Source organism: Epinephelus fuscoguttatus, linkage group LG12 (genome assembly GCF_011397635.1).
Source record: "Epinephelus fuscoguttatus linkage group LG12, E.fuscoguttatus.final_Chr_v1".
Taxonomy (NCBI): Eukaryota; Metazoa; Chordata; class Actinopteri; order Perciformes; family Serranidae; genus Epinephelus; species Epinephelus fuscoguttatus.
The window spans coordinates 26,595,908-26,622,836 of NC_064763.1; the positions used below are offsets into that span (position 1 = coordinate 26,595,908).

The 26,929-nt window shown below is 41.7% G+C and overlaps 1 protein-coding gene across 6 annotated transcripts in view; it reads left to right on the forward strand.

Annotated features, from left to right (window-relative positions):
- Positions 1-23,027, forward strand: part of LOC125898193 (pecanex-like protein 1) — a 33,576-nt gene extending 10,549 nt beyond the window's left edge. For 4 of the 6 annotated variants that reach the window (XM_049591914.1, XM_049591915.1, XM_049591913.1 and 1 more), the window contains 29 exons: positions 197-326; positions 698-867; positions 1,945-2,002; positions 2,120-2,267; positions 2,422-2,579; positions 2,795-2,948; positions 6,276-6,308; positions 6,411-6,582; positions 6,912-7,022; positions 9,088-9,179; positions 9,345-9,454; positions 10,684-10,789; positions 10,901-10,993; positions 11,100-11,250; positions 11,827-11,971; positions 12,379-12,556; positions 14,230-14,338; positions 14,445-14,574; positions 14,683-14,741; positions 14,839-15,054; positions 15,506-15,759; positions 16,120-16,350; positions 16,764-16,867; positions 16,960-17,107; positions 17,209-17,439; positions 18,809-19,083; positions 19,184-19,353; positions 20,849-21,255; positions 22,328-23,027. In XM_049591914.1, the coding sequence (XP_049447871.1) occupies positions 197-326; positions 698-867; positions 1,945-2,002; positions 2,120-2,267; positions 2,422-2,579; positions 2,795-2,948; positions 6,276-6,308; positions 6,411-6,582; positions 6,912-7,022; positions 9,088-9,179; positions 9,345-9,454; positions 10,684-10,789; positions 10,901-10,993; positions 11,100-11,250; positions 11,827-11,971; positions 12,379-12,556; positions 14,230-14,338; positions 14,445-14,574; positions 14,683-14,741; positions 14,839-15,054; positions 15,506-15,759; positions 16,120-16,350; positions 16,764-16,867; positions 16,960-17,107; positions 17,209-17,439; positions 18,809-19,083; positions 19,184-19,353; positions 20,849-21,255; positions 22,328-22,480 (4,496 nt within the window). In that variant the 3' untranslated portion in view covers positions 22,481-23,027. The remainder of the gene's footprint in view (positions 1-196; positions 327-697; positions 868-1,944; positions 2,003-2,119; positions 2,268-2,421; positions 2,580-2,794; positions 2,949-6,275; positions 6,309-6,410; positions 6,583-6,911; positions 7,023-9,087; positions 9,180-9,344; positions 9,455-10,683; positions 10,790-10,900; positions 10,994-11,099; positions 11,251-11,826; positions 11,972-12,378; positions 12,557-14,229; positions 14,339-14,444; positions 14,575-14,682; positions 14,742-14,838; positions 15,055-15,505; positions 15,760-16,119; positions 16,351-16,763; positions 16,868-16,959; positions 17,108-17,208; positions 17,440-18,808; positions 19,084-19,183; positions 19,354-20,848; positions 21,256-22,327) is intronic. The other 2 variants (XM_049591917.1, XM_049591918.1) reach the window with 2 other exon arrangements.
- The last annotated feature ends 3,902 nt before the right edge of the window (positions 23,028-26,929 follow it).

Consider the following 26,929-nt stretch of genomic DNA (forward strand, 5'->3'; position numbering starts at 1 on the left):
CACACAATGTCTCACTAATGAGTAATTCAGTGTGCTTGTTTATCAATGTCTGCTTTGCATAACTGCTTTCTAAAAGCACATGTTACTGTGGCTAAAGTAAAGTCCAGCAATGGGCAGGTGTCGGCTGGCTTGTGTCTTGTACATTGACACTGTAATGTAAACCATTGCATTGATGTAACTGATAACTCTTCTCCAGCCATGGCTCCGGAGGATGGGGGCAAACACGACTCGGTCAGCAGTGTTAAGAGGACCCAGGCCATCCGCAGGAGACACAATGCTGGGAGCAACCCTACACCGCCCCCGTCCACCATGGGATCCCCTCCCAGGTTAGTCCATTAAGCAGAAAGGGCTGATGCTTTGTCTTAACTGTGCCTTTATTTGCCCCAGTCTCTACCAAGTCTACAGTACTCCAGGCTATCAGCAACTTTACAGTATGATGAATGTAAGAATTAGTAATCCTAATTAAATTTGCTTCTGTGTTTTAGGGGAAATATTTCTTCGGATTTGCCATAAAATTAATATTCTCAGCAAGTTTTCGGAGTAATGAATAATAAAATATTAATTGAAACTACCACTAAGGGGCCGTGCCAGCCTCAGCAGGACTGATAGAGTGTAGGCTCAGCACTGGCAAAATTACATTTTAAAGCTAATGTTAAGACATTGTTATTCAACACGTTTTGTGGTTTTGTTCCTGTAGCCTTCAGGACCTCCAGCGGGCTCGGACCTCCTCTCATTCACGGACCCGCACACTTCCCTCAGCCTTCCAGTTCGCCTCCTCACTCCTACTGCCCCGCAGTGGCATTCATGAGGCCTCCACCTTCGACGACACATCAGAGGGGGCAGTGCACTATTTCTACGACGAGAGCGGTGAGTTAGTGGTGTTAAGAGTTCAACACACTGGGATGTACTTATTAACTTTGGCGTTTAGCGTTAAATAAAAAGGATGATACTTCTCTCATGTCTTTCCTTTAAATAAAGATGCAGCCAGGAAACTGTTAGTTTAGCTTAATGGCTGGACACTGGGAGAAATCGAACCTGGCTCTGTCCAAAGACTAGGGCTGGGTGTCATTTACGATACCAGTACCAATACCAGTTAACTTTTACCAATACCAATAGAGTACTTCACTTGATACCCATAATTAGAATGGAGTGTTGTGTAGAATTGCCATATTGCTAAACGTTTTGGTGGCGTCTCTGCACGCTGAGCTGCCAACTCCGTCAATACACTGCAGTCGACTTCACCACATGACAGACTGTATGGGTTGTAGCTGCTGCTGCTGTTGTGGGAGTTTAAGCTCTAAGTTGTGAGCGCCTGCCTGGCCGCACACACACAGTGACAGGTCTGTTAGCGTCACACAGCTACCCAACAGTTATTAATGGGTTTAACAACAGAGTCGAAATGTTTCTGGGCCAGAGTTAGGTTTTTGGGACAGTTAAATGGCTGGTTTTGGATGTTGGCGTTGCTGCTGTGTTAGCTTGTGCTAACTGGGCAGACTCGCAGTGACTTCTGGAATCTTGTCACCATAAGGTTGTCAGGCAACCAACCTACAAAAGTCAAGCTGTTCCTTTCAGTGACAATTGTCGGCATATGTGCAATGATAAAAATATGCTTACCTTTAAAAATAGGCTTTTACTATCGAAAGATGGGTGAAGTTTCTCACATCTTTTCAAACTACAGACATAATACAAAATCAGAAATTGAAACAAAATTCATGGGAAGATGCCAAATGCCTAAAATTAAAAGGACCAATTTGTTTTTATAATTTAATATTCAAGATTGCCCCTGTCTCCTGTTTTTAGTTTATTCTGTTATGTGTTGAGTTTATGCAGTCAAATTAAAATTGGTGAAGTGGACACAAATGTATCATTAGTTTTCCAAATGTGTCTGTGGAGTATTTCCTGTTGAAATGATTTCATTTCAGTTTTCTGTCTGTTGTGTAACAGGTGTGAAGAGGTCCTACACATTTGGACCTGCTGGAGGCGGTTATGAGGACCCAGTTCAGTAAGTTATAGTTTTTATTACTAGATGGCCCTTTTTTGTAGACTATACGAGTTAATTTATTGTCAGAAAGTGATGACTAAAAGCTGCAATTAATGTCATTATATTTCATGCTTGCAGGGAAAGGGAAAGAGAGAGACAGTCCCAGTCCTCGAGCTTCACCTCCACTGAGGTCCAGGAAGGGGCACCAGTCCTGTCCATGCTCCAGCCCAGACCTGTTGTTTTACAGGGCATGCAGGTGCGCAGGGTGCCTCTGGAAATGCCTGAGGTTAGCAGTCTTTGATGTTTGATGTGGCAGATTATTCCAAGCTTAATATCATGTAAATAGGTTGGGTCTCTCTTTACCTCAGAGGAAACTATCACAGATTGTTGTTGTTGTTTTTTCTTCTGAATTCATTTCTAACGGCTCACCTCCTCTCTAGTTCGATCTGGATCACGAGTCTCTACAAGAGTCCCAGGAAAACACTCTGATGATTGAGGAGAAAGCCAAACCTAAACAGTACTATCGCTTTTGGGTGCTGCCCGGGAAGTGGCTGAGGGTTCGATATGATCGATTGGCTCTTCTGGCCTTATTGGACAGGTACGCCAGCCTGTCGGAGTAGAGGAGAGCTGATATGCCTCTGTTGGTCCCTTGTTCTCTGAAACAAACCAAAGCTTTAAGTTATGTGTTTGCATGTCCAGTAGTTTGGCTATCTATATCAAACACTGTGATATTTATATAGAAAGCAGTGAAACGGTGGGGTTAAAACATTGTTGAGTTACGCAAATATCAATTTCTCTGCATTCTGTTGCCAGGAACCGCCGCGTGGGAGAGAACGTGTTTGCTGTAGTGCTGGCCAGTTTGGTGGCCTTCTTGGGGTTTCTATTGCTGCTCCAGGGCTTTTTCAGGGACATCTGGGTCTTCCAGTTCTGCCTGGTCATTGCCAGCTGCCAGTACTCTTTACTGAAGGTACTGTACCTCTTAAACATTATTTTATTGTTTATTGATCTTAAGCTGGGCAAAGACTGTACAGATTTATTGATTTTACTACATGTTTAAATCACCCATTGTTGTGCAACCAAAATATACAACTTCTGTGCTTACACTGTCTGGTTTGATCAAGGCTACAGTAGGCGCCACAGGTAACATACTGCTCCAATAATATTAACTTAGGGCTGCGATGATTTATCGACCGAACACTGGTATTGACTGATATTCACCTTGTTGACTGCCATCAGCCCGTCAACAAAAAAGATTACTTTCACCAATTGCAATGGCTGATGTGTTACTGTAATGTCACATCAGCCTTGTGCAGGTTAAAATACAGGGCTTGAAACTAACGGCATCCCAGCACCTCAGTGACAATAGAAAGCGTGTTTTGGACAAACAGAGATCTCAACGGGGACGCCTTTGGGACAGAAGAATGCAATGAACTCCATATCGACACATTGGGGGTTGCCCTGAGTTTCATTATGATGCGTTAAAGCTCTGTTCAGTGAGAGTATGTGGTGATGGTAAATTATGTTGTTTAAAGGAGAAATTTATTGGAACAGCAATATGAAATAGATATCACAGAGAGAGTTATGGTATATAAACATAGTGGAAAGGCTTTGTAAAGTTAAATGTAGTTCAACAAAGGTATACATAGTGTTGATAAAACACAGAACCAGTAAGGACAAAAAGACAACCCCACCTACCCATCAACACAGGGACAAACGGAGAAAGCCAGACCTGTCAAAGGAAATCTTATAGAGAAGAAAGAGGAAAAAATGGAAAATAAAAAAAATTAAAAAAGGGAAAAATTACAATTTTTCAGCTTCCATATTTGCCACAAAAGTTAAAAATGGTTGGGAAGTGGCAAAGAACCTTACAGTTGATCCTGAAATAAAACAACAGATTTTCTCCAATTGTAAATGATACATAACATCTAGAGCTGGGCGGTATGACCTAAAATTTATATCGCGGTATAAATCGAATCCCTTCACGGTAACGGTATATATGGCGGTATAAATTTAAGTGTAAAAGTTATAATAGAAGTGTTTCTGAATGGGTTTTGTAGTCCCTTAGCAAAGCTAAATTGATAAAAAAAAAAACAACAAAAGCAAAGATATAATGTATTTTTTAGAGCATTTATTGTGCAGAATGCAGATCTCAAAACTCAAAATTAAAACCCAGCACTCTATGGTGCAAAATGTCCCCTGGGATCTATATCAAAAGGTAATTTCCTTCTTTTAGCAAAATCCTAAATGACTGAGTTGTGTTTTTTCCACCTGGACCTTTATGCTCTGCCATTTCTCCTCTAATCATCACGCTGTAACCTGTGACAGGCTGCTATGATACCACAACTATCACACATTCACATATGGAGTTTTTTGTGGAGCCCCTAGCGTCACATAGGTTTACATTACCAAAGGTTTATGACAAACTCTCTTGCCAAAAACCAACTCTCGTGTGCGCACGGTGAGAGAGGAGAGGGAGAGACGCTGTGCTGCTGCCAGAGGAGACACTGAATGAGTTCCCTCTGAGCAGTAAGTCGCTAAAAGAGTCTGAGAAGTCCAGGGCTGTTCATAACTCACTCACTCACAAGTTCTCCAGCAACATATGTTGCACGTGCTACGCTAAATCACGGACGTGAACCAGCTCCTCTTGCTCCGCTGTCTATGTGCTCGCAGCCATTTTCACGCTGAGGCAGGTGCGATGACGTCATCGACGATAGGACGGTAGAGCGCAAATCTCTACCGTGGGCCAAATTTATATCATTTCTACCGTCTACCGCATATACTGTGCAGCCCTAATAACATCCTTGATCTAATGTCCATATGTTGGAGATGAAGAGTCCTTCCACTGACACAGGATGAGCCCTCTGGCCAGAAGCGATCAGAAAGGGACAGTGGCTACGGTTACATGATGGCTTCTCATTCGGAATGAAATAAATCTGAATGAAATCATTCGGAATTAAAGTGTTTCCAGGTAGTTTACATGGGAAATATTCATTCCGAATGAGGGTTTACATGGGAGATCAGTTCAATCGCGTTTATTCAGGTCTGCGCAAGGTTTGGGTCAGGGAAGGGTTCTGATTGGATAGGGGGCGGGGCGGATGTTACGTGTTTACGTTTACCGGAAGAAAACACTGTAGTCCTCGGTCCGGATAACAAGATGTTTGACGATGCCGTTCTTAGTGTGTTTTTCGGGCGTGTTTTGCTTATATTCTTGAAGCAGCAGTACGACAACAACCTTGTTCTGCTAATGCTTCATCTGTTGAGGAGGAGAAGGGAGGTAGAAGGTCGAAGAAGGGAGGTAGAAGACCGTGCTGTGGCGAATGGAAACCGGTGAGTGCAACAAGTCCGACTGCTCTATCTCAGCCTGTTGCTATGCAGCCCATTGCTATGCGCGCTATATACGTCATCGCGCCAGAAGGGCAAGGAAACGAGCATGCGCAGAAAGACCGGAATGAATTTAAAAGGAATGAGTGTATACATGAACACAAAATTCTTTCATTCGGAATGACAAACGGAATAAACCACCCCCTTTAATCGGATTAAATTTTCAATCGGAATGACCGTCTACATGACCACTTTTAATCGGAATGGCCTTTCACTCCGAAAAGTGGAATTAAACTGTGCATGTAAAAGTACTGAGTGTCTGCTCAGGCTCCACTTAAGTTAACATCTGTATGATTGAATGTCTGCTCATTCAAACATAGTGTAATGAAGCACGGGATGACATTAAAAGAGGTCACTTGTAGTTTGTAATGAAGATTTCTTTGTTTTCCTTTGCAAAAGGGGAAAAATAGCAACAAAAACAAAATAGACATCAACAAAAAAAAAAGTATCTCCTGTGGACAAATTTTTATTTTAAACATAGGTATTGGCCCAGAATATCACAATCTGTGCACCCCTATATTCAGTTTGGCTCACTTCAGTTTATAACAGATCCTCTGACGGTGGGAAATCTGAGTATGTATCTGCTCAAACTGTGGCCAAGCAAAATTCTGTATATGCCAGGAATCCATCTGATCACCCAACAGCCAGATTGTTTGAGTAATTAATCTGGCTTTGTTTGAACTGAACATCAAACTACAAACAATCTGTCTTAAATTCTGCTCCAATTAGTTTGAGACAAGCGATTCGAGGTTAATCCATACAGTCCTCCCAGCTTTAAAGAGTTAAATGTGTCTTTTCCATACAGTATTTCAGCCACACAGTATAAGAATGTGTCCAATACAATGTAGGCAACAATTTGTGTTGAGCATCTGTGAAACCTGTGAAGCTTAAATTCCCTGCCTCTTTGTTTCAGAGTGTACAACCAGATGCAGCCTCTCCCATGCACGTGAGTACTGGTTACACTTTTATCCACTAAATAACCCTCAAGCACACAGTCTTGTTATTGTTGTGTAATTGTGGCTCATCTTTTTGTTTCTTTTTTTAACAGGGCCATAACTGGATCATCGTGTACAGTCGGCCAGTCTACTTCTGCTTGTGTTGTGTGATGATCTGGATCTTTGACCTATCTGGGCGCTCTGGCAGCCTGCAACCCTTCTCCCTCTATGGTGTCACCTTCTTCTCTGCACATTTCCTGCTCTGCGTCAGGGATATGCTCATCGGTTAGTTTTTACACCTGACTCTTTACATCAGTACTGTACGAGGTGTTCAGGTCAACACAATACCTCTCTATATTTGATAGTGGAGTGGTAATTTCATAGAAGAATATTCCTGAACAGTAGTACATGTTCATTACAGCACTGCTAAAACTCCACAAAGTTTAAAACCACGAGTCCCTCGCATGCATACTGCAGACAGATTATTTTTTAAAGTTGACACAGTTAATGGATCCAGTTGTTTTGTGTGTGTGCGCTTTATTTCCAGCAGCTTCACATTTCCTTTTTAACTTTTTTTTTCTTTCTTTTTTTTTTGTGTCTTTTCTCTCCAACAGTGTTTGCCTTGTGTTTCCCGGTCATTTTCCTGTTTGGGTTGCTACCTCAGGTCAACACTTTTGTAATGTGTCTGCTGGAGCAGATCGACATGCACATTTTCGGTGGAACTGGTAAGAACACGTCTACACACACAGGTTAATGTGTTGAAAAGAGAGAGAAATGTTACAGCATCTTAAGGGAGTGTGTGTTTATAGTCTTTTTATTTGTCAGAAAAGGGATGGCACGGCGCTTTTTTTTTTCCCAGCACTGAGCGCTTGTTATGCCTCTGCGCAGGCAATAGCTGTCCTGGAGGCATTATGTTTACAGATTGTCCGTCTGTCCCTTTGTCGTGAACACGATATCTCAAGAGCGCCTTTAGGGAATTTCTTTAACCATGGCACAAACGTAAATTTGACATGAAATGTCTGCACTGTAGAGCCGATGCGCTGCTGGTTCTACCGGCCTGAAGAATATAATGTCTATAGCCTTACTGTTGTGTACAGCCTTTATAGACTGAGCTGAGTAGTGATGCGCGGGTCGACCTGTAACCTGCGGGACCCGCAAATGGACCTGCAGGTCGGGCAGCAATGATTGTCTGTTAAATTGGTCTGTAAATGATGTTTTGACATTATTATTATAATCTATTAATCTAGAATCTATTACTGTCATGGCATCCTAAGGTACTGATGCGTTGAGCAGGTGACAGTCCGCGGCCGTTTTCAAAACACACTTGTGTCACGCACTCCAAAAGAAACTTGTTGAAACTTTAAACAATAATTTATTGTACAAAACGGGGGAAACAAACGTTGACAAAAACGGTTCCATAATTCATATTAAATTCAAAAGATAACGAAAAAACAGCTACAAGTTAGAGGGAACAGTGATAAAGTGGTAAAACTTGGCATTGATGCACAGCCTCAGACAGATGCGCTCAAGCGTGCCGTGCGCACAAGCTCAGTTATAGGCTATACTATATTTTCACATTTTTAACAATGCAATTTAAAAGTTTTGATTTTTATTGATAACCTACATTTACCAACAACAAAAAGACTACATTTAGCACCAAAAAAATATGTAAAAAAATATTGAAATAAACAAATATTGAATACCAAATTTTTATAACGAATACCTACCCATAGAAACGAATATTCGAATATCCGAATATTTGGCTACAGCCCTAGAAATATCTTCAAGTTTTGCACGCACATCTACTTGGACTCATCATAATGTGGTGGTCAAAGGTCACTGTAACTTCACAAAACATGTTTTTGGCCACAGCTCAAGAATTCAAACGCTAATCATGAAAAAATTTCACACAAATGTCCAATAGGATAAAATGATGAAGTAACATGTTATATCAAAAATGTCAAAGGTCAGCTTCACTGTGACATCATAATATTCTGCAAAACACTTTTCTGGCCATTATTTAATGTCATATCTCAGGAACAGAAGGGGAGACATTTGATCACATACTGAAGTGGTGAAATTAATCTTGGGCGTCCACCTTGAAACTGTGCTGATTGTACAGATCTTCTGAGCTGCTGGGGAGGGGAGGATGTGTGTGATGCATCTATGTTTTACAGACATGAATGTAAACTGTAACCACAACCTGACGGGTTCACTGAAGCATACATCCATACTGCGGTAATTCTAGCTTGATAAGGCACTGCTCGTGGGTTTTGTTTCTGTGACAACAACATCTTGACATTAACATTAGCTCGGTATCTAATGTTAATGCTGCGTTTACTGCACAGCTTAGAACAAGCTCACAACACGTGCAGTGATAAAAGCACATCACTCACCAGCAACATTTAGTGTCCCGCTGGTCTGTGCCCACAAATGGGCTTCGCTGTCTTTGTTGTGAGAGTTTCCGAATGACATATACAGTGTGGGATAGAAAGTAAAGGAGCGACATTGATCACCCAGTGCCTTTAGGAAAACTTGACAGATTTTCAGCTAGAAGTGCTCAAAGCGGCCGCACAAAAAAGTCAAGTGCTCTCAAAAGGGACGGACGCTGGGTGTAGTGTCTTTTCTCAAGGCGTCCACACGCAGTCGCATACGCTCTCTCCTCATAGGCAACAATGGGAGAAAAGACACTGTGCCGTGTGGACACTTCCCCTCATAGTATTAGTTCAGAAACTGCACATGATTATTTATGTTTTGTTTCTAATCTTCTGTCTGTGTCTCTTTCTGCAGCCACTACCAGCCCCCTCTCATCTCTGTTCAGCCTCATACGCAGCATGTTGGTGGCTGCTCTGCTGTATGGATTTTGCCTCGGTGCCATCAACGTAAGTGCAACAGAGAAACTCTACATAAAAGTGGAGGTGTTTCACTTTTCTTTTTTTTTTTGTTGTTGTTTTTTTCTGTTTCAGTGATTCTGAATGGAGTAGGACTGATGTGTACAGACCTAAATTTAACTTTGTTTTGTTTGCTTTTATTTTATGTAACATTAGGCACCGTGGGGGGAAGCCCATGTGCCAGTACTGTTCTCTGTGTTTTGTGGCCTACTCCTGGCCTTATCCTACCACCTCAGCCGCCAAAGCAGCGACCCCACCATCCTGTGGTCAGTATTTTGTGTTTTACATTGTCAGTAATGGTCTTTGATATCACTGGAAATTAGTTTTTTATGCCCATGACAGATTGATAACAATTGCACATATCTGTAGGGATGGAGAAGCTAAATTATTATAGGCCCAGTATTGATAAACTCTAATATTACAGGTTCTGCTCTCAGTATTAGAGAAATAGAAATCAATCCTATTTATTTAGGTTACAAGAAAAGATGTCTGCCTCTCTAACCTGCACATGCACACACAGACACATACGCTGCTCTTAGTGTCAGTGACAGAGAAAACTAAATGCTCAGTTGTTTAGATACACTTCCCCAGAGTCGATGCTGTCAGTGGTCTTTGCCACAAGCGCAACAGGTCTTTTGCGTGTAAGGGCGGAAACACGAGCAGTCTTTCAAAACATCTAGTGAAAGTTCATCACATGCAGGTGGAGAAGTAGACAGTTTTTGTCTGCCTAGCTCTTAGTTTATCTGTTGTTGCTCCACCCCCTTCAGCTATTTTATGTATGCTAGCAGCCAGGAGCCCACACAGCATGAACTTAATTATCATTAGTTAACAATTAAAAATAACCATTTGCCAGCTATTTTTTAGCTCTAAATATGGGTTAATTAATAAATTCTGTTTAAAACTATCAATTAAATTAAAGAGTGCTCATATATTTATAGTTCATATGAGAAAATAAAGCAATGTCATATCTGTTCTTCATTGGTTTAGATTTTTTTCTCCTTAAAAAACTAAGAAAAAGAACCAATAAGAGCACTGGTAAAGTTCTGAATCGATAAGCAGTAAGAGTAGTATTACCATTAACATCCTAACAATACCACCCCCTATGTTTCTGTGTCAAGTCTATAAGCACACCTGCAGCTACAACTCCAAACATGAAATGCAGTATTACACACTTTGCTTCAATGTCTGATTAAGAGTCTGATATTTAATCTCAAGCCTGTTTTTGTTTTACTACATTTTCCTCCTTAATCTTGAAGTAGTGTCTCATGGCTTGTCAACACAGGAGGTTACTCTGCTGAGTTCTTTTAAATGTGTATCTTCAGTGATTATATAATTGGCTCTGAGCGCTGCCAAAACACCAGTGACCTACACACAGAAGTGTGCCTTCTGACAAGCTGCTTTCACTACGCAGCCTGCGAGGTCTTTGATGTTACACCTCAGCTTTTTGTTGCACCTCTCACGTTTCCTTTTTGCATTTTTTTACCTCTTACATCAGGTCACTCGTCCGGTCGAAATTATTCCCTGAGTTAGAGAACCGAATACCAGAAGAACCCCCTGTTGAGATCAAGGACCCTCTTCCTGAGAAGCTGCGTAACTCTGTGGTAAACATCACTGCTCACTTGCTCACGCAGACCTCAATTGGACACTTTCACTTTTGATTTCATGGTGTCAGTCATTTTACAGTCTTGTGCCTTCTTGCTGTCTCTTTGTAGAAAGAGATTCTTCATTCAGACCTCGTCATGTGTCCCCTCATGGCTGTGATTACCTTCGCCATCAGTGCCAGCACAGTGTTCATCGCTCTTCAAGTTAGTTGGCGCAGAGTTTATAATCCTGTTCTTACAGCACAGTTCTTATTTTAGCTATCAGGTTTTTCCTGCTAATTTTTCTCTCTTTTTTGCTCTTTATCCACAGCCTCCTCTCAGCTACGTCCTGTACATCCTGGCCGGAGTCGTAGGCTTCATTACACACTATCTCCTGCCTCAGCTCCGCAAGCAGCTGCCATGGTTCTGCCTGGCTCACCCTGTGCTCCGCTCCAGAGAGTACAGTCAGTTTGAGGTCCGAGGTGAGTTTCTGATTGCTCTTTTATCTTTGTTCACACAGACAGAAAGAAACACGGGGAAGTATCTTTAAAAGTGTAAGAAGGAAACCTTTTATATGAACAACTGGAACTTTGTAAGTATCTCCACTGGAAAAAGCTACAGAGTCAATTTAAAAACTATGATTTCTAGTCGAAATGCTCTAGAGAAAAACACCTCAGCCCTCTCTAGGTGAGCGATTAAAACTAAAAGAGCTACATTAGAGCTTTATTTATTTTATCTCAAGGCATTTTTGTGAGTGTTAAATAACTTCACACTACATACATGATAAATAGAAGGACATCCACCTGTACATCTTCCTTCCAGGCATCGTATTTTCAGCAGATCCATTTCCGGTACTTGAAATGCTGGGGATCTCAGAAATAGTACATCATAACCACCCGTTGTGTAAACATCTTGTAAAACATTTTCAGTTTATTTTCTGCTAGATTTATTTTACAGCTGCAAGAAGCTTAAGGGGAAACACAAGGGGAACGTGAGTGGTGGACTGTGGTTTTCCTCAACAAGTGTGTAAGATCGCTTTGTTTTCCATTCGCTTCCAGATGCTGCTCAGTTGATGTGGTTCGAGAAGCTGTATGCGTGGTTGCAGTGTGTGGAGAAATATTTCATCTACCCAGCCGTGGTGCTTAATTCGCTAACAACAGAAGCCCAAAGTGTTGGCCAGTACCATAAAGAGCGGGACATCTAGTAAGCTTTTTCCTCATTCTGTCTCCAAACTGTTTCACACCTATATATTATACTGTTCTCCATCTCTGCTCCTCGGGAATATGTGCTGTTAGCTGTGTGTGTTGGAACTGTGGAACGTAAAATTAATAGACACACTGAACCACTCCCAGGTGTATTGCTACCTGCAGGTTGTGCCCAGTAGCATCAGATACATATCATATATTCTCAGACTTTTAACTTGTAGTCCAGCCAGTCTGTACAGTAGTCTGTGTAAAGGCAAATACATTTTCAGTCAAACCAGCACATGCAGGCAGCTGTTAACATCTAGGCCTGGTGATCTCATGTCATCCTTTACTCTATGGTTTTAGCTGTTAATGTCAATATGGGTCACTGATTTCTTCTCTTTCTTGACCCCCCCACCCCCCCAGCAGCCGAGCCCTTTTCATCTCAGTAGCGGGCATGAAGTTGCTGCGTTCATCCTTCTGTGCCCCGTCGCAGCAGTACGTCACGCTGTGCTTCACCACGCTCTTCTTCCACTTTGACTACCCACACTTCTCGGAGACCTTCCTAATAGACTACTACTTCATGTCCATTCTCTTCAGCAAGGTTAGGATTGCACACCCTGTTATCTCAGAATTGTGATGTTAATAAATTATTCAGTTTTATTCTAGTCCAGCAGCAGCATTTTTTCACATTGGCTTAATGTAACTTAAGGGGAACTGTGGTCTTTTTCAACCTGGTCCTCATTAAACCGTGTTTTTGTGTCTACATGACTAATGGAATAACAAGTTTTTAAATTGCTCCAGCATTGAAAGAGAGCACTGCGGCCGAGAAATGGGCTGTAGTGTAATTGCTCGTCAATGTACAGCCATTAGCCAATTTTACTACTGACGGGCTCAGGTGTTATTTAAAGTGTCTGACAGCATTATGGAAAGGATTTTATTAAAAAAAAAATGAAATGTAAGGCTGGGCAATATGGAGGAAATCAAATATATTTTTGACCAAATACCTCTGTCAATATTTTGACAATATTGCAGGGTTGACTTTTTGTGCTTCACAACATCATATTATGATGAATACTCATCAGTAATGTGGGTATAATCACTAGGTGGATAAAAGAAATAATGGAACAGCTAGAACGGTCTGGTAAGTTTAGAAATTGACATCACTTTACTGTAATGCAGAATTTAAAACCAGGAGAAGGCACTCACAATATAACAAAATCTAAGACTGTATCTAATCTCATATCACAATTTTGAGAAAATATTGATCTGTTGCTCAGCTCAGATGCTTTTCTTGATCTTTTGCTTGTTTGAGGCTGTTTGTTCAGGGAGAAGTCTTGTTCTGAAATCTCACTGACTTTTTCCACATTATCAAAACCAGCTACATTTTCAGCCATGACACTCCAACACAACACACTCTTCCCATCACTCCCCTCTCAAACTCTCACTAACATTTGCTCCATTTTCTTCCTGCAACAAGTCACCTCTCGTGAGATTTCCAAACGATACTCCTCCTTGAATGAGACATGGTTAATGCAATAACAAACAGATCAGAACACGCGAAAGTAAAAGGAAAACACCTTATTCCTCTGTACAGTCCTTTCCATATTGCTGTCAGACACATATTATGATAATCTTAGCCTGTCACTGACTGGACGTACAATGAAGGTGCTCTATTATACCATGTGGCTACATTGCAGCCTGTTTCATGGCTGCCGGCTGAAGAACTCTCTCTAAATACTGGAGCATTTGTAAAAACATGGGAACAAAGGTTCCAGATTGAGACATATCAAAGTTTCCCATTAACACCAGAATGAAAAGCAGAATGTTACTGCTGTCTCTGGTTGAAAGACCACATAGTGTCTGTGTAGTGTTATGAATACAATTGTGGATGTGTTGTTGTGTTTTTTTGACCCTGTGAAACCTGCATTTATTATTCTTATAAAAACATGGGAAGAAGGCAATGGCCAACAAAGAAGAAATGACCCAAAAAATTAGCAAGAAATTACTATAATAGAAAATTATTTCATATAAATATGCTGTAGTTTTTCCTAGCTTTTTTTCTTTTCCTTTTTTTTTTTATAATTTTATTTTATTTTTTTATTTTATTTTTTTTTTGTGCAATTTGTGGGGCATTTTTTACAATCACAAATCGCACCAATTTGCTCAAGGTTCAAATGTTTAAATACTTGTGAAAGGCGTCTGAAAGCAGCACAAGAAAAGTGATGTCACTCCAGGTTTTTAAAGGGTTAATTTATTTGTCCTTTGACTTCTCAGATGTGGGACCTGCTGTACAAGCTGCGCTTTGTGTTGACTTACATCGCCCCGTGGCAGATCACCTGGGGCTCAGCCTTCCATGCCTTCGCTCAACCTTTTGCAGTGCCCCGTATCCTTCAGTGTCTTTGGTTTTTATGTCACTAATTATGTAGAGCTGACTTCACTGTATTACAGTCAAAAACAACAGACATATCCTTAACTTACTGATTCTTCAGACTCTGCTGTACTTTTTGTCCAGGCCATTTTTTCTGCCATCTTTTCCACCCCTCTCAATCCTGTCCTGGGCAGTGCTGTGTTCGTCACCTCGTACACCAGACCTGTAAAATTCTGGGAGAGAGACTACAAGTATGTGTTTGGGAAAAAAAATCTGTACAAAATGTGAAATTGCTTTTCATAAAGGCCAAATATAAAGTGTCTTCGTTCAGTTCTAATGCTAGTTTGTCATGTTTGCAGCACCAAGCGTGTCGATCATTCCAACACCAGACTTGCCACACAGTTAGACCGCAACCCAGGTATGCCATGACACTTTCTCACCATCTAATTATGTCCATTTGAATCATATTTATTTTTGATCCGTTGCTATGGTGACTGTCTTTTCTTCTCCTAAAGGTGCCGACGACAACAACCTGAACTCGATTTTCTACGAGCACCTGACACGCTCCCTGCAGCACAGCCTTTGTGGAGACCTGCTGCTCGGCCGCTGGGGCAACTACACCACAGGCGACTGCTTCATCCTCGCCTCAGACTACCTCAACGCTCTGGTGCACATCATCGAGATCGGCAACGGCCTGGTCACCTTCCAGCTGAGGGGTCTGGAGTTCAGAGGTCAGCAGCAGGGGACGATGGGGGCTGACAGTGTTTGCAGCTTATAGAAGGAGCTTAGTTTGAGGTGTTTACCTGCTGTTTTGAATGTGTCACTTGAGTACCTGTCAAGTGTTCTTGCAGAATAGCATTTATTTGTAGAGATCAGGCCGCTGCAGCTCAGTCAATAGTATTCATGTTCAAAGTGGCAGCTGGTAAGGTAAAGCTCCTGTACACCTTAAAAAACATGCCATAGAAATCTAACAACCCCTAACTGGTCATTTTTATTCAATGTTTTTTTGTGCCAGGTCTTACAGTGTATTTTTAGTCTTGTAAAGATAAAGACTAGTTTCATGGCTGCGGATTTAGTTAAAGGTTGTTTAAGGAAGATAGATGTGTCAATGTCTCATGTGTCAGAGATTGACAGGTACACACAGGAAAGCTCGTCATCCTCATCTGCTTCACGTCTGTTCAGGCACCTACTGTCAGCAGAGGGAGGTAGAGGCCATCACAGAGGGGGTCGAGGAGGACGAGGGCTGCTGCTGCTGTGAACCCGGTCACCTTCCTCACATGTTGTCGTTCAATGCTGCATTTGGGCAGCGCTGGCTGGCCTGGGAAGTGGCTGCCACCAAGTATGTACTAGAGGGCTACAGTATCAGCGACAACAATGCAGCGTCCATGTTGCAAGTATTCGACCTTCGCAAGATCCTCATCACATACTATGTCAAGGTAAGACATTGATCAAAGGAGTTCGTACTTTATAAGCCAACTTTTCTGTATGTCCACACTTTGAAAGTGTCTGTTTACATGTCCCATTGCTGTAATAATGTCCTGTTCGCATTGTTTTTACATAGACTGTAGCTTCATTTAGTTCAGGTCATGGTTTGATCAGTCACAGATGGACTGTGGACAACTTTCTAATTTTGAAGCTCCAATAGCAGCGTGAAATGTGCATTCACCTTGCTTCCAAGCCTTCTTTGCAGTCATACTGTGGTATTCAAAAGATAACTGCAGTTGTAGCCCGTGACCTTGACGTTAAAAGCGTGATGCAAGAATATTTTCGGGTCATGTGTTTGTGCCCTCGAACAGAGCATCATCTACTATGTGAGTCGATCTGCTAAAATGGAAGAGTGGCTGACTAATGAGACGATTCAGGAGGCTCTACGACCTTGTCTCGGGCCTAACTACGTAGACAGCGACCCTACCTTCAACCTCAACATCGACGAGGACTACGACCACAGGGCCTCCGGCATCACACTTTCCTCATTCTGCATGGTGTACCTCGACTGGATTCAGTATTGCAACAGCAGGCGTCAAACGGTTAGACTCTCCGCAACATTTATACTAGAATCCCTCATGGGTTGGGGTTGGCTCTGTTATCTTTCTTTGTCTCTACTAGCACATATCCATATTTTGATCCTTGGCTGAGCTGTAGCCAAAGTTAGCTTCCACTTATTTGTCAAAGAAAAGCAATTAAAAACCAAATACAACATTACTCTCGAAATGAAGAAACCAGTTGGAACCTTTTGAAACTGAATACAGAGAAGTGGGAATGTGAGAAAGGTAAAGAGAGAAATTTAGAGGCATTTCTCAACATCTATTGATGGAACTTTAAACGCTATTAAATTAAGGGCTTGTTATCAGAATCAGTATTTGAAACTTAAGAAGTCTTTTGTAGAACAAAAAATATACAATATGTCATCATTTATCCTAACTTTTCTTTTGTGTCGTAGCCGGTGACATGTGAAAGAGATTCTCCACTTGTCAACCTCTGTTTTGGGCTGTGCATCCTGGGAAGACGAGCTCTGGGCACGGCCTCCCACAGCATGTCTGCAAGGTAAGGCCATACTACCCTGTCTCTCACTGAAGCTAATACCACCCCGTCACCACCCAATATCCAGGAGTTGTTGTTGTTTGTCTGTTTGACAGCTTGGAGCCGTTTCTCTATGGCCTCCATGCACTCTTCAAGGGGGACTTTCGCATCACGTCTCCCAGAGATGAATGGGTGTTTGCAGATATGGACCTGCTGAACCGCGTTGTGGCACCAGGAGTGCGGATGTCCCTCAAATTACATCAGGTAGCACTTCTAACAGAAGAAGAAAACGAGCCCTGAGGTTAGGATAATGACAGTTTTTGTCCCTAAGCTGAGACCAACCCTGTATTCTCCGTTTCCTCCAGGACCACTTCACATCTCCGGATGAGTATGAGGACCCTATGGTTCTTTATGACGCCATCACTGCCAATGAGGAGAAGATGCTGATATCACACGAGGGCGACCCCGTTTGGCGCAGTGCTATTCTAGCAAACATGCCTTCACTGCTGGCGCTGCGGCACATCATGGATGACGGCAGTGACGAGTACAAGATCATCATGCTTAATAAGAGGTTCCTCAGCTTCAGAGTCATCAAGGTCACAGCTCTTACTCTTTATTAAGTATCTTCTCTGGCTTGTTTAGTTGATGATTTTTGTATTGGTTTATTTGTTGTTGAATCTATTAACATGCCGGTGACAGCCATTATGTTCCCAGGCTGTCTGTTCATCCCTCTGTCCCATTCTCATAAATGAAATATCTCAGAAATGTCTGGGGGGAATGTCTTTATACTTCCACAAACATGACCTTTGACTCCAGGAACTGATAGATTTTTGTGGTTAAAGGTTAACATGTATTCAGTCATAACTCAAGAATTGACACGCTAATTATAACAAAATTTTTACACAAATGTCTAATAGGATAAAATGATAAAGTGATGAAAAAATTTTATATCCAGTGTCACAGTGACAGCATAATGCCATTATTCAACATCAGGAACAGAAGGGGAGACATTTAGTCAGATATCTAATTGATTACTCTAATCTGGGCTGTCTACCTTTTAAACTACGCTGATTGTATAGGGCTCATGTGCTGGTGGGTTAAAGATGTGTTTGAAACATCCATGTTTCAGCAAAAAAATACACTTAATACCTTTTTGTTAAATTCCCTCAAAGTCTTCACTACATGTATTACATAAGTCTTGACAGACAGGGATGTAAACTGCAACTTGACTGTTTGGCAGAAGCATACAATCGCGAGGCAGTAATTCTAGTCTTTCCATGAAATTGTAGGGTTGTGCCCGACTCAGAATTATGTCAGTAGGATCACATTTGGTTGTTCCTTTTTTTCATGTAGAGTTTGAGAGTTTGAACGGGATTTGCACGACATTTAAGGGGACGGTGACGCTCGTGATGTAGTAAACATGCCGAGTTAGTCCTCTGAGCTAATGCATTCTAACTATGCTGACGACGGATCAGAAGTGTGATCAAACAAAAGCCAGAGACTGTATTGTATTAGGTAACTGTGACCTGTAAATTCGTCACTTCTAGGAGGCAGAAGGCAGATAGTAACGTTATCTCTAAGCCTGAGTGGGCAAAGCCTCTCTTCCTCCAGGCAGCTGCCTCCATCTCACACAGACTCCCCCTGGGTCTGGGTCCACAGCTGCCTGTACCAGAGAGCAGCGTGAAAGTGAGGAGTACTCACTCTGCAGCTAAATCTGGAGACCAAACCATCACCAGAAGTACACTGACTGACCAAAAAGACCCTAAAAATATGACTTTTTGACTTGAAGAATCTCATTTGACTGAGATGATGATTCGACTTGTTGACTTTCAGGGGGTCCTTTGAAATTCAGTTGCTTTATGTCCAGGATGCTTTTCCTACCCTGAACCAGATAAAAGCTACCTTGTTAATATTCAGCCTGCCCACCTCTGCACTGTACTGACCTCCTTGTGCTGCCCCCTACAGGTGAACAGAGAGTGTGTGCGTGGGCTGTGGGCGGGGCAACAGCAGGAGCTGGTTTTCCTGCGCAACCGTAACCCAGAGCGCGGCAGCATTCAAAACGCCAAACAGGCCCTGAGGAATATGATCAACTCCTCATGTGACCAGCCCATCGGCTACCCCATCTACGTGTCCCCTCTTACCACCTCATACGCCGGGGGGCACAGCCAGCTCCGGTCTGTGTGGGGAGGACCTGTCAGCCCACACAACATTTACACCTGGCTCATCAGCAGCTGGGACAGGTACACAGTCTAAACTTCACGTGATAAATGTGCACATAAGTCCTTCGGGGACAGTGATGCTAGTGTGATCATCATCAATCTAATATATGTGTCTCTGCAGGCTTCAGAAAGGTTGTGGTGCTGGCTGTAACAGCGGAGGAAACATTGAGGACTCAGACTGTGGAGGCGGCTCCGCCTCCATTTCCACCAACCCAGCCGTTCACACCACCCAGAGTACCCCAGCCTCCAGCCTCCCCCAACCACACATAACCACTGTCCAGCCCTCCATGGGTAAGACTGGAACCAACCACTGTTTGTGCTGTAACAAACCTTAATAGTGACAAAGTTATTCAAGATTGCTAAAATAGTTGGCGTGTCCTGTTGTTCTTTTGTTTTATGTTGATGTCATAATAGTCTGTTCAGAACATTCAACCGGACATTGGGCCTCATTCACTAATATCTGCGCAGAAATGTTCTTACTCTCCGCAAAAAATAAGTACTTGCGCAAAATCACCGTTGGATTCATGACACGTGCGTACCGGCCAATTTTGTTCTCACCACAGTGCGTATGTTAGTAAATCAGAACCATTCTAAATTGACAGGCGCGTGTCCGCGATCTGCAATCAGCATACTACCACGCCCCCATTTCTCCATATGAGGAAACCGCTTGCCTAGAGTTGATTCATGAATGAAGGAAGCGGTTATGCGAGGAGAGAAGTAGTAAATTTCACAGTTTGTTAGAAGCGATGGCGCCGGGTCTTACAGGAATGCCATGGGTCATTGTAAGATTGTGGAGGACACAGCATGCCAAGATGATCTTGCACACCTTCTCAGGGGTATAAAGTAGTTTGCCACCGGCCGTATCTGATCCACACACATCCAACGGCCCTTAAGCACGCCAAAAGTGTGCTCTACGGCGCGTGTGTGGGCATGTATGTTATTATAGCGCACCTCTTGAGGGGTTTCAGGGTTTGCGTATGGTGTCATCAGCCATGTTTTAAAGCCATATGCCCGGTCACCCAAACAATATAACATTTTAACATTAACGGAATAGAGACTTACTGAAAATACTAACTTAAAAGCAATTGAAATAAAAGACTAGAACAAAAGATGCTCACCAACAAGCCATCCACTTCTCACAGCCCCTGCCTCCAAACGCATTCCCACTGTACTGTTTTGCAAAATAAATGAGTCGTGGGTGCCTCCTGGCCAGCGGGCCACAGCCTTAAGGGTATGGCAGTCGGCATTACAGATCATCTGCATGCTGATGGAGTGATAGTTTTTCTGTTCATGTTATTGTTAATATTTGAATTGTCACAATGATGAGGGTGAACGTGTGTCAATTTCATGGTTATTTAATACATTTGGCCAATATATTAGTAAATTAATTATTATAAAAAATGTTAATTAAATCTCTTTTTCATGAATGTGGTTTTATAGACTCTGCATGTACTTAAAAGGTATGTTTGCATTTTCTAAGTCAGTTCGGCCTTCCTCATTTGTGCGTACGCATGGTCCAAGGCAGTTCTAAATGTGTTCGCAGAGTAAGAACAAATTCGGGTAAGAAAATATTGATGAAGCCCGGATTTGTGCGTCAAACGATCGTACGCAGATTTGTGCGTACGCACTGTTTGTGAATGAGGCCCATTGAGATTGTGTACATTTTTTAGGAGCAATTCATGCCTTGCCTTCGCATGGCTGGACTGTAAGCTGAGTAATTGTTTTTCTGACCTTTTTAATAATGTTAAAATGAATAAATAAGATGGCTTTCCTCCCTTCCTTCCAGGTACAGACAACCCTGTAGGTCCAACCCAGAGCTGGCCTCACCACCCCCAACCTCTCCCATTAGCTCTGCTCAGCCAATCAGAGGGCAGGATGGAGGCAGGATTGCTCACATCCCTACAGCGTACATCCTCCATCCAGGGGCTCCTGGGCCAACAGCTGTCCAGCTCCCAGCTTTCCTTCAGCGGCTCTGTGGCTCCACCTCCTCTGCCAGGCCCAGAGCGCTTCTGCCCAGCCAGCCTCTTGGAGAACTCGGGGCACAGAGCAGGCCAGCGGGCTGGCCTCGGACAGGGCGGCGGACTACACTATGAGAGCCACTTTGGCAAGTGGAGTTTTTCAGGCAGAAAGGGCTTTAACGGACCAGCTGCAGTGGAGGGGGAAGGATTAACAGTCCAGACCATACGCACACAGGTGAGGAGGCTGCCGGTATTTTATTTGATGACATTTTTTTAAGTCTTTATGGAAAGTATTTTTAGATGTTTAGACAAAACATAAACACCATAGAGAACACTGTGTGGGGGCACGCCGGTCGAGAATTCATGAGTCCAAATGTTAAATGTCCTTTTATTGTCCACAGACACTATTCTTCTGAAATAAAGACAGTCCATGTCATCCATTTTCTGAGGAATATTGCTCCTCTAGACCTCAGAGAAAAAGTCATATTTTCAATTATAAAGATCTCCTTGATTAAGTCCATCCATTCTTTAAGGCCTGGAGGCTCAGATTTGTACCAGTTCTCTGTAATCGCTTTCTTGCCGGCAATAAACAGTATTTTACACAGATACCAATCTTTTTTATTTATCACATCTGCCCTTACTAGTCTCTGTCCCTCTTATTAGTTGTGAAGCAAAAAATTAGAAAAAAAACCCCATAAAATATTCACATTCAAGAAGCTGGAATCAGAGAATTTAAATTTTAAAAAAAACTTTAACTGTTAAATCCATTGTCAAATTAGTTGGCGAGTCATTTATTAGTTGACAACTAGTCGTTTAATCGTTGCAGCTCTACCTCTGTTATATGGACAGTAACCAGCATTATTAATATCATACCTACTGAATTGTTAATGCATGTTTTATTTAAAGCAGTCAGCTGATTCATGATAAAACTGCAAGACAGCTTGCATGTGGTCTACATCATTTTGTTTCATTGACTCTTTATAAGCAGCATTAGGTGGGCTTTTCATTTCCTGTTTGGCCAGTAGAGACATGTTGGTTCTGACAAATTGTTGGAGGGATCACGTGTATGTATAACCAGTCAAAAATATGCAGGTGCAAGACAAACTATTTAACCGCAGGGCACAAAGGAGGTCTGCACGCTGTAAATAAATAGTTTATTACTCCTTCTCTTGCAAAGCAACGTCACGATCTACAACATCCTAGTCAGGCAAAAAAAACGGACAAATTGTTAGTCGTGTTTTTCAGAGGACGTGTTGATGTTCTTGGATAACCATTTTTTTTTTTTTTTTTCTTCAAATCTTTTCCAGCCTACTCCTCCTGCCCCCCTACAAGAGGTCAGTCTGACACAAGATCCTCTGGGAGCTACTCAGACGTTGGATCCCACCCTGCTGACCGCAGGGGACCCCCCCATTCCCCGAGAGGAATCCACAGAGCTGCCTTTACTTGAGCACCTGCGCTGAGTCTGCACTGGGAGACCCCGAGTGACACGCTCTGCAGTGAAAGCACACCGCGGTCGAATCTGGACCGGGCCCACCCCGCCCAGACCAGACTCATTCCACCTTCTGGACTCATTCCATCAACCCCTCATCTAACTAACTCAGTGCAAAGCTAGAACAGCCCACTGCAATACCGGATGGATTTGGTTATGTACACGTTACCCCCTCCTTCTCAGCCAAAGGAGTGAAACATCTGATAGCATGCTGAACTGATGCACGTCAGATCATTTAAATGATTTCAGCCAACCTGTTTATTCCAAAGTCAGCTTTCATCCCGTTGATAGACTCATTCTTAACTTTGTTTTCTGACAAAGGCACTCGGTGTCTCTATGGACAGCCTTTGGGTTGTACTGTAACAGTAGTGACAGGCCAGAAAGGCCAGTGCAATTATAAGGGATATTTTGCTTGAGGATTGATTATTTTTCTATACTGGAGAATAGAGAATTGCCTCTGACTTTCTCTCACTTGATATCTGCAGCAGCAGTTGTTGTTTTTTTTTTGTTTGTTTTTTGCATAACCAATCAAAAAAAAAAAAAAAAAAAGATCCTACAGTACGTTGCTGTATGTGCAGGGGAATGATTTGCGGAAACCATGAAAAGCCTTGTTTTATTTCTCCCCATTTTACCATCCTTACCGGACCTACAGTTACGTGTCAAACTATATTCAAAAAGTACATATTGACCAATTTTACGAGCCTCCGCTGCTTCTTCTTTTTCCCTGCACATTATACATATTCAAGTAAAACAAAACCACACCCCACCAAAACGTCATCTTTGTCCTCTGGCCTGTTTCCCTCAGAGGTGCCTGACTACATCAACACTCAACAGTTCTGTCTCGGAGCAAGTTTCAGGGAAAAAACAAACTCCCTTCCATCCCAGCCAACATGTGGTGCTTTAACCGCTAGTTTACAGTCTATTTAGGCCTGGACTCCTGAATCTGACTAGCAACACGGAGATGTGGGATGACTTCAGACAGAGCTGGCGGCCATGGATCAGGATCAAGTGGAGGGCGATTCCAATCTGTGAAAATTGTGTTGATCACAAACCTACAAACTGAGAGTGTTAGAGATTTAATGCCTTTTTTTTTTTTTTTTGGTGAGTGGAATGTCCTTTTTTTATTTGACTTGAAGAATCTCAAGTTCTTCGGTGTGTAAGGTGCACCAGGTTTTTCTTTGGATGACCGATCAACGATGCCCTCTCTGATCAGATCCACTCAGCTCATGACTTTCTCAATAGAAGGGACCCAGGCTGCTTTGTGTGGGGAGCTGTGTTTTCTTTGCCTGCAGTATGGCCCCTCCCGTTACTATACTACTGCTTCTGCATCTCCTGCTACTACTAATATACCCACTACTACTGCTGTTCCTACAACAGTCGAATCCAGCGTTTTAGTTGGAAACAAAGTTGAATAAATACTGAAAGCAAAGGTGGAATATTTATTTGATTAATATTGTCTTACAGATATCTTTAACGGGGTTTGTCAGTATGGTGTGATGATGTATCAAATTGGAAATCTGCCTTCTAACTGCACCCCCACCCCTCCCTCAATTTGTTTGGTGTCATCACATTTGTATCATCTCACCAATGTCTTTTTTTTTTTTTAAGTGAGTAATATAACTGGAAGTATTCCTGAGAAGTCACTTTAAGTTGGTTTCTTTCCCACTCCTGCACTCTCTCGTTTTTTTTCCACCACTGTGAAAATTAAAAACACTGATTGAGGGTTCAAGTAGATCACGTTCAAAAGAAGCTGGCATTCCGACCAAATTCAGCCCCGTACATGTTTCTGCAAGCCGAGTGGCTTTGTAACCACGTGCTGTCTGCGATGGTTGAATGATTCTGAAATAACCTTGTGCTACAGCGTTAGTCGTTGTGACTGGAGACTGCCTCGTATGCTAGTTTTCTCACCAAATTATTGCCGTGTTCCCCTTTAGGAAACTTGAAAGGAGGCCAGCGTTCTCAGGGTCTATAATGGGAAAGAAATTGACTTCTTCTTCTGCGGGAAGACTTTTTGTTGAAAAGGAAGAAACATGAAAAGGGGATACAAGAGTTAGTGTCACGGTGACGAGACATTTAGGGTCACACTGACGTTGCAAACGACGCCAGGGTTTTACAGCGTTCTGCTCTCTCTGGGTTAAACATGTTCTGCACACTGCATGCTGTTAAAGCCACATATTTGTGAAATCACTTTGTCTCTGCAGCGCTGTTTATTTTGTCCCCGTACAGCATCTGAGCAGTTTGAAGCTTTTTTTTTTTTTTTTTTCCTTTTTTAAAAATCTTTTGAGCAGCCCTGATGTTTCTGTCAGTCTTGGCTGCGAAGAAGCTGCGACAGGTGCAAAATGCGTCAGTATCCCTCTCAAAACACGTTGGTAACTCCCTCGACTCAGGAAAAACAGAGACTTTCTGATCAGTGCTGTTTTCTGTTTTTCTTTTCTCCTCATTCTTCTTGTATCCAAAGCAACAGGGAGTAATGTTTGTTTGTTTTTCTAGTTTTTCTTTGCTGGGAGTGTGGAAAGCACAAGTTAACGGACAGACCTGGGTGTCAATAAAAAAGGGATTTCTTAATCTCTGAAATTATGTACAGCATGTTTCGTATATAAATATATATTTAAAATATAAATCTATTTTATTATTATTGGATTTTGGGTTCTTTTACATTTAAGACACTATGTTGAGGTTTAGGGGAGGGACTCTTGTGTTTACCTATCAGAGGGGAGAGCTGAGTGAAGAGAGGCACTCTTCACGTTGAAATGTGCAGTTTGGGAAGAATCAATTAAAACTTCTTTTGCACAAGATGTATCATACACCATCCCACTTTGTTATTGTTTTATTATTTTAGTTATTTTGGGAGGGGGGTCTTTTATTTAAGAACTTTAAGTCAATGTTCAATGTTCTGTACAGTTTTTTATGTGATTTTTTTTTTTTTCTCCTCCTATTTAAATTAAAGGTTTTTGTGTCATCGTTTGCAAATCAACTGCTGTGAGTGTTTTCTTTCCCTTGTTTTATCTGATTATTATTGAGACTTGCATGGCTGGCATGAATTTGCACTTATTTTGAAATGATAAAAATTGCGATGTTAAACACTGCAGTTGTGCTGCAGTGTTGTATGCTCAAGACAGGAAGAAAAATCTGGTTAAAAGCCATGAAGTAGTTTAGCAAGCAATTAACCTTTCTTACCTCTGAGTTAACAGTAATTAGGCTGCCACTGATGTAGACATGCAAGCATTGAAATGCTTCCAGGGTGTCCGCAGGGTCTTAAAGTATGCAAATTTGATAACTCATGGAGTGAAAATTTAGGGCCTTAAAAAGTATTAAAGCTGTAAATGCCATTGTCTGAGGTAGTACATGTTGTAGCCTGTTTATAATATGTACAGTATATACATTTGTCCACACAGTCCAGCAATTAATCATTGTTGAAGCATGAAGTGGGATTCTGCTAAATTCTGAAAAGGAGAACTATTTAACCGCTGATTGACCTGCTAACTGACTGGTCCTTAACACCATGCTGCTGAAGTACTTAGATAATGGGAAAATGCATATGAGTTGTTCTACTGTGTCACAATAGCTGTTTTATTCAAATGATGAAGTGAACAAAATATTTTTGGGTCCTTTATGTGGCATCCTGTACTGTGACTTTTTCCATGACTTATTTTATGTCATTTTCATGGCATATTAAACTATAACGTATTTGATCATATTTTGGATGCCATACTATACTATGACATTTTTATTATATTTTCAATGCCATACTATAATCTTATATTTTTATAATATTTTCATATTTTGGATTTGATTTTTTGGTTTTTGGATGCCGTTTTCATGATTTTTTGAATGTCATACTATACAATGATGTTTTTATCATATTTTGGAGGCCATACTATACTATGACGTTTTAATCATATTTTGGAGGCCTTACTATACTATGACGTTTTTATCATATTTTGGAGGCCATGCTATACTGTGACGTTTTTATCATATTTTTCGAGGCCATACTATACTATGACGTTTTTATCATATTTTGGAGGTCATACTATACTATGACATTTTATCATATTTTGGAGGTCATACTATACTATGACGTTTTTATCATATTTTGGAGGCCATACTATACTATGACATTTTTTCATATTTTGGTGACCATACTATACTATGACATTTTTATCATATTTTGGAGGCCATACTATACTATGACATTTTTTCATATTTTGGAGGCCATACTATACTATGACATTTTATCATATTTTGGAGGTCATACTATACTATGACGTTTTTATCATATTTTGGAGGCCATGCTATACTATGACATTTTTATCATATTTTGGAGGTCATGCTATACTATGACGTTTTTATCATATTTTGGAGGCCATACTATACTATGACATTTTTTCATATTTTGGAGGCCATGCTATACCGTGACGTT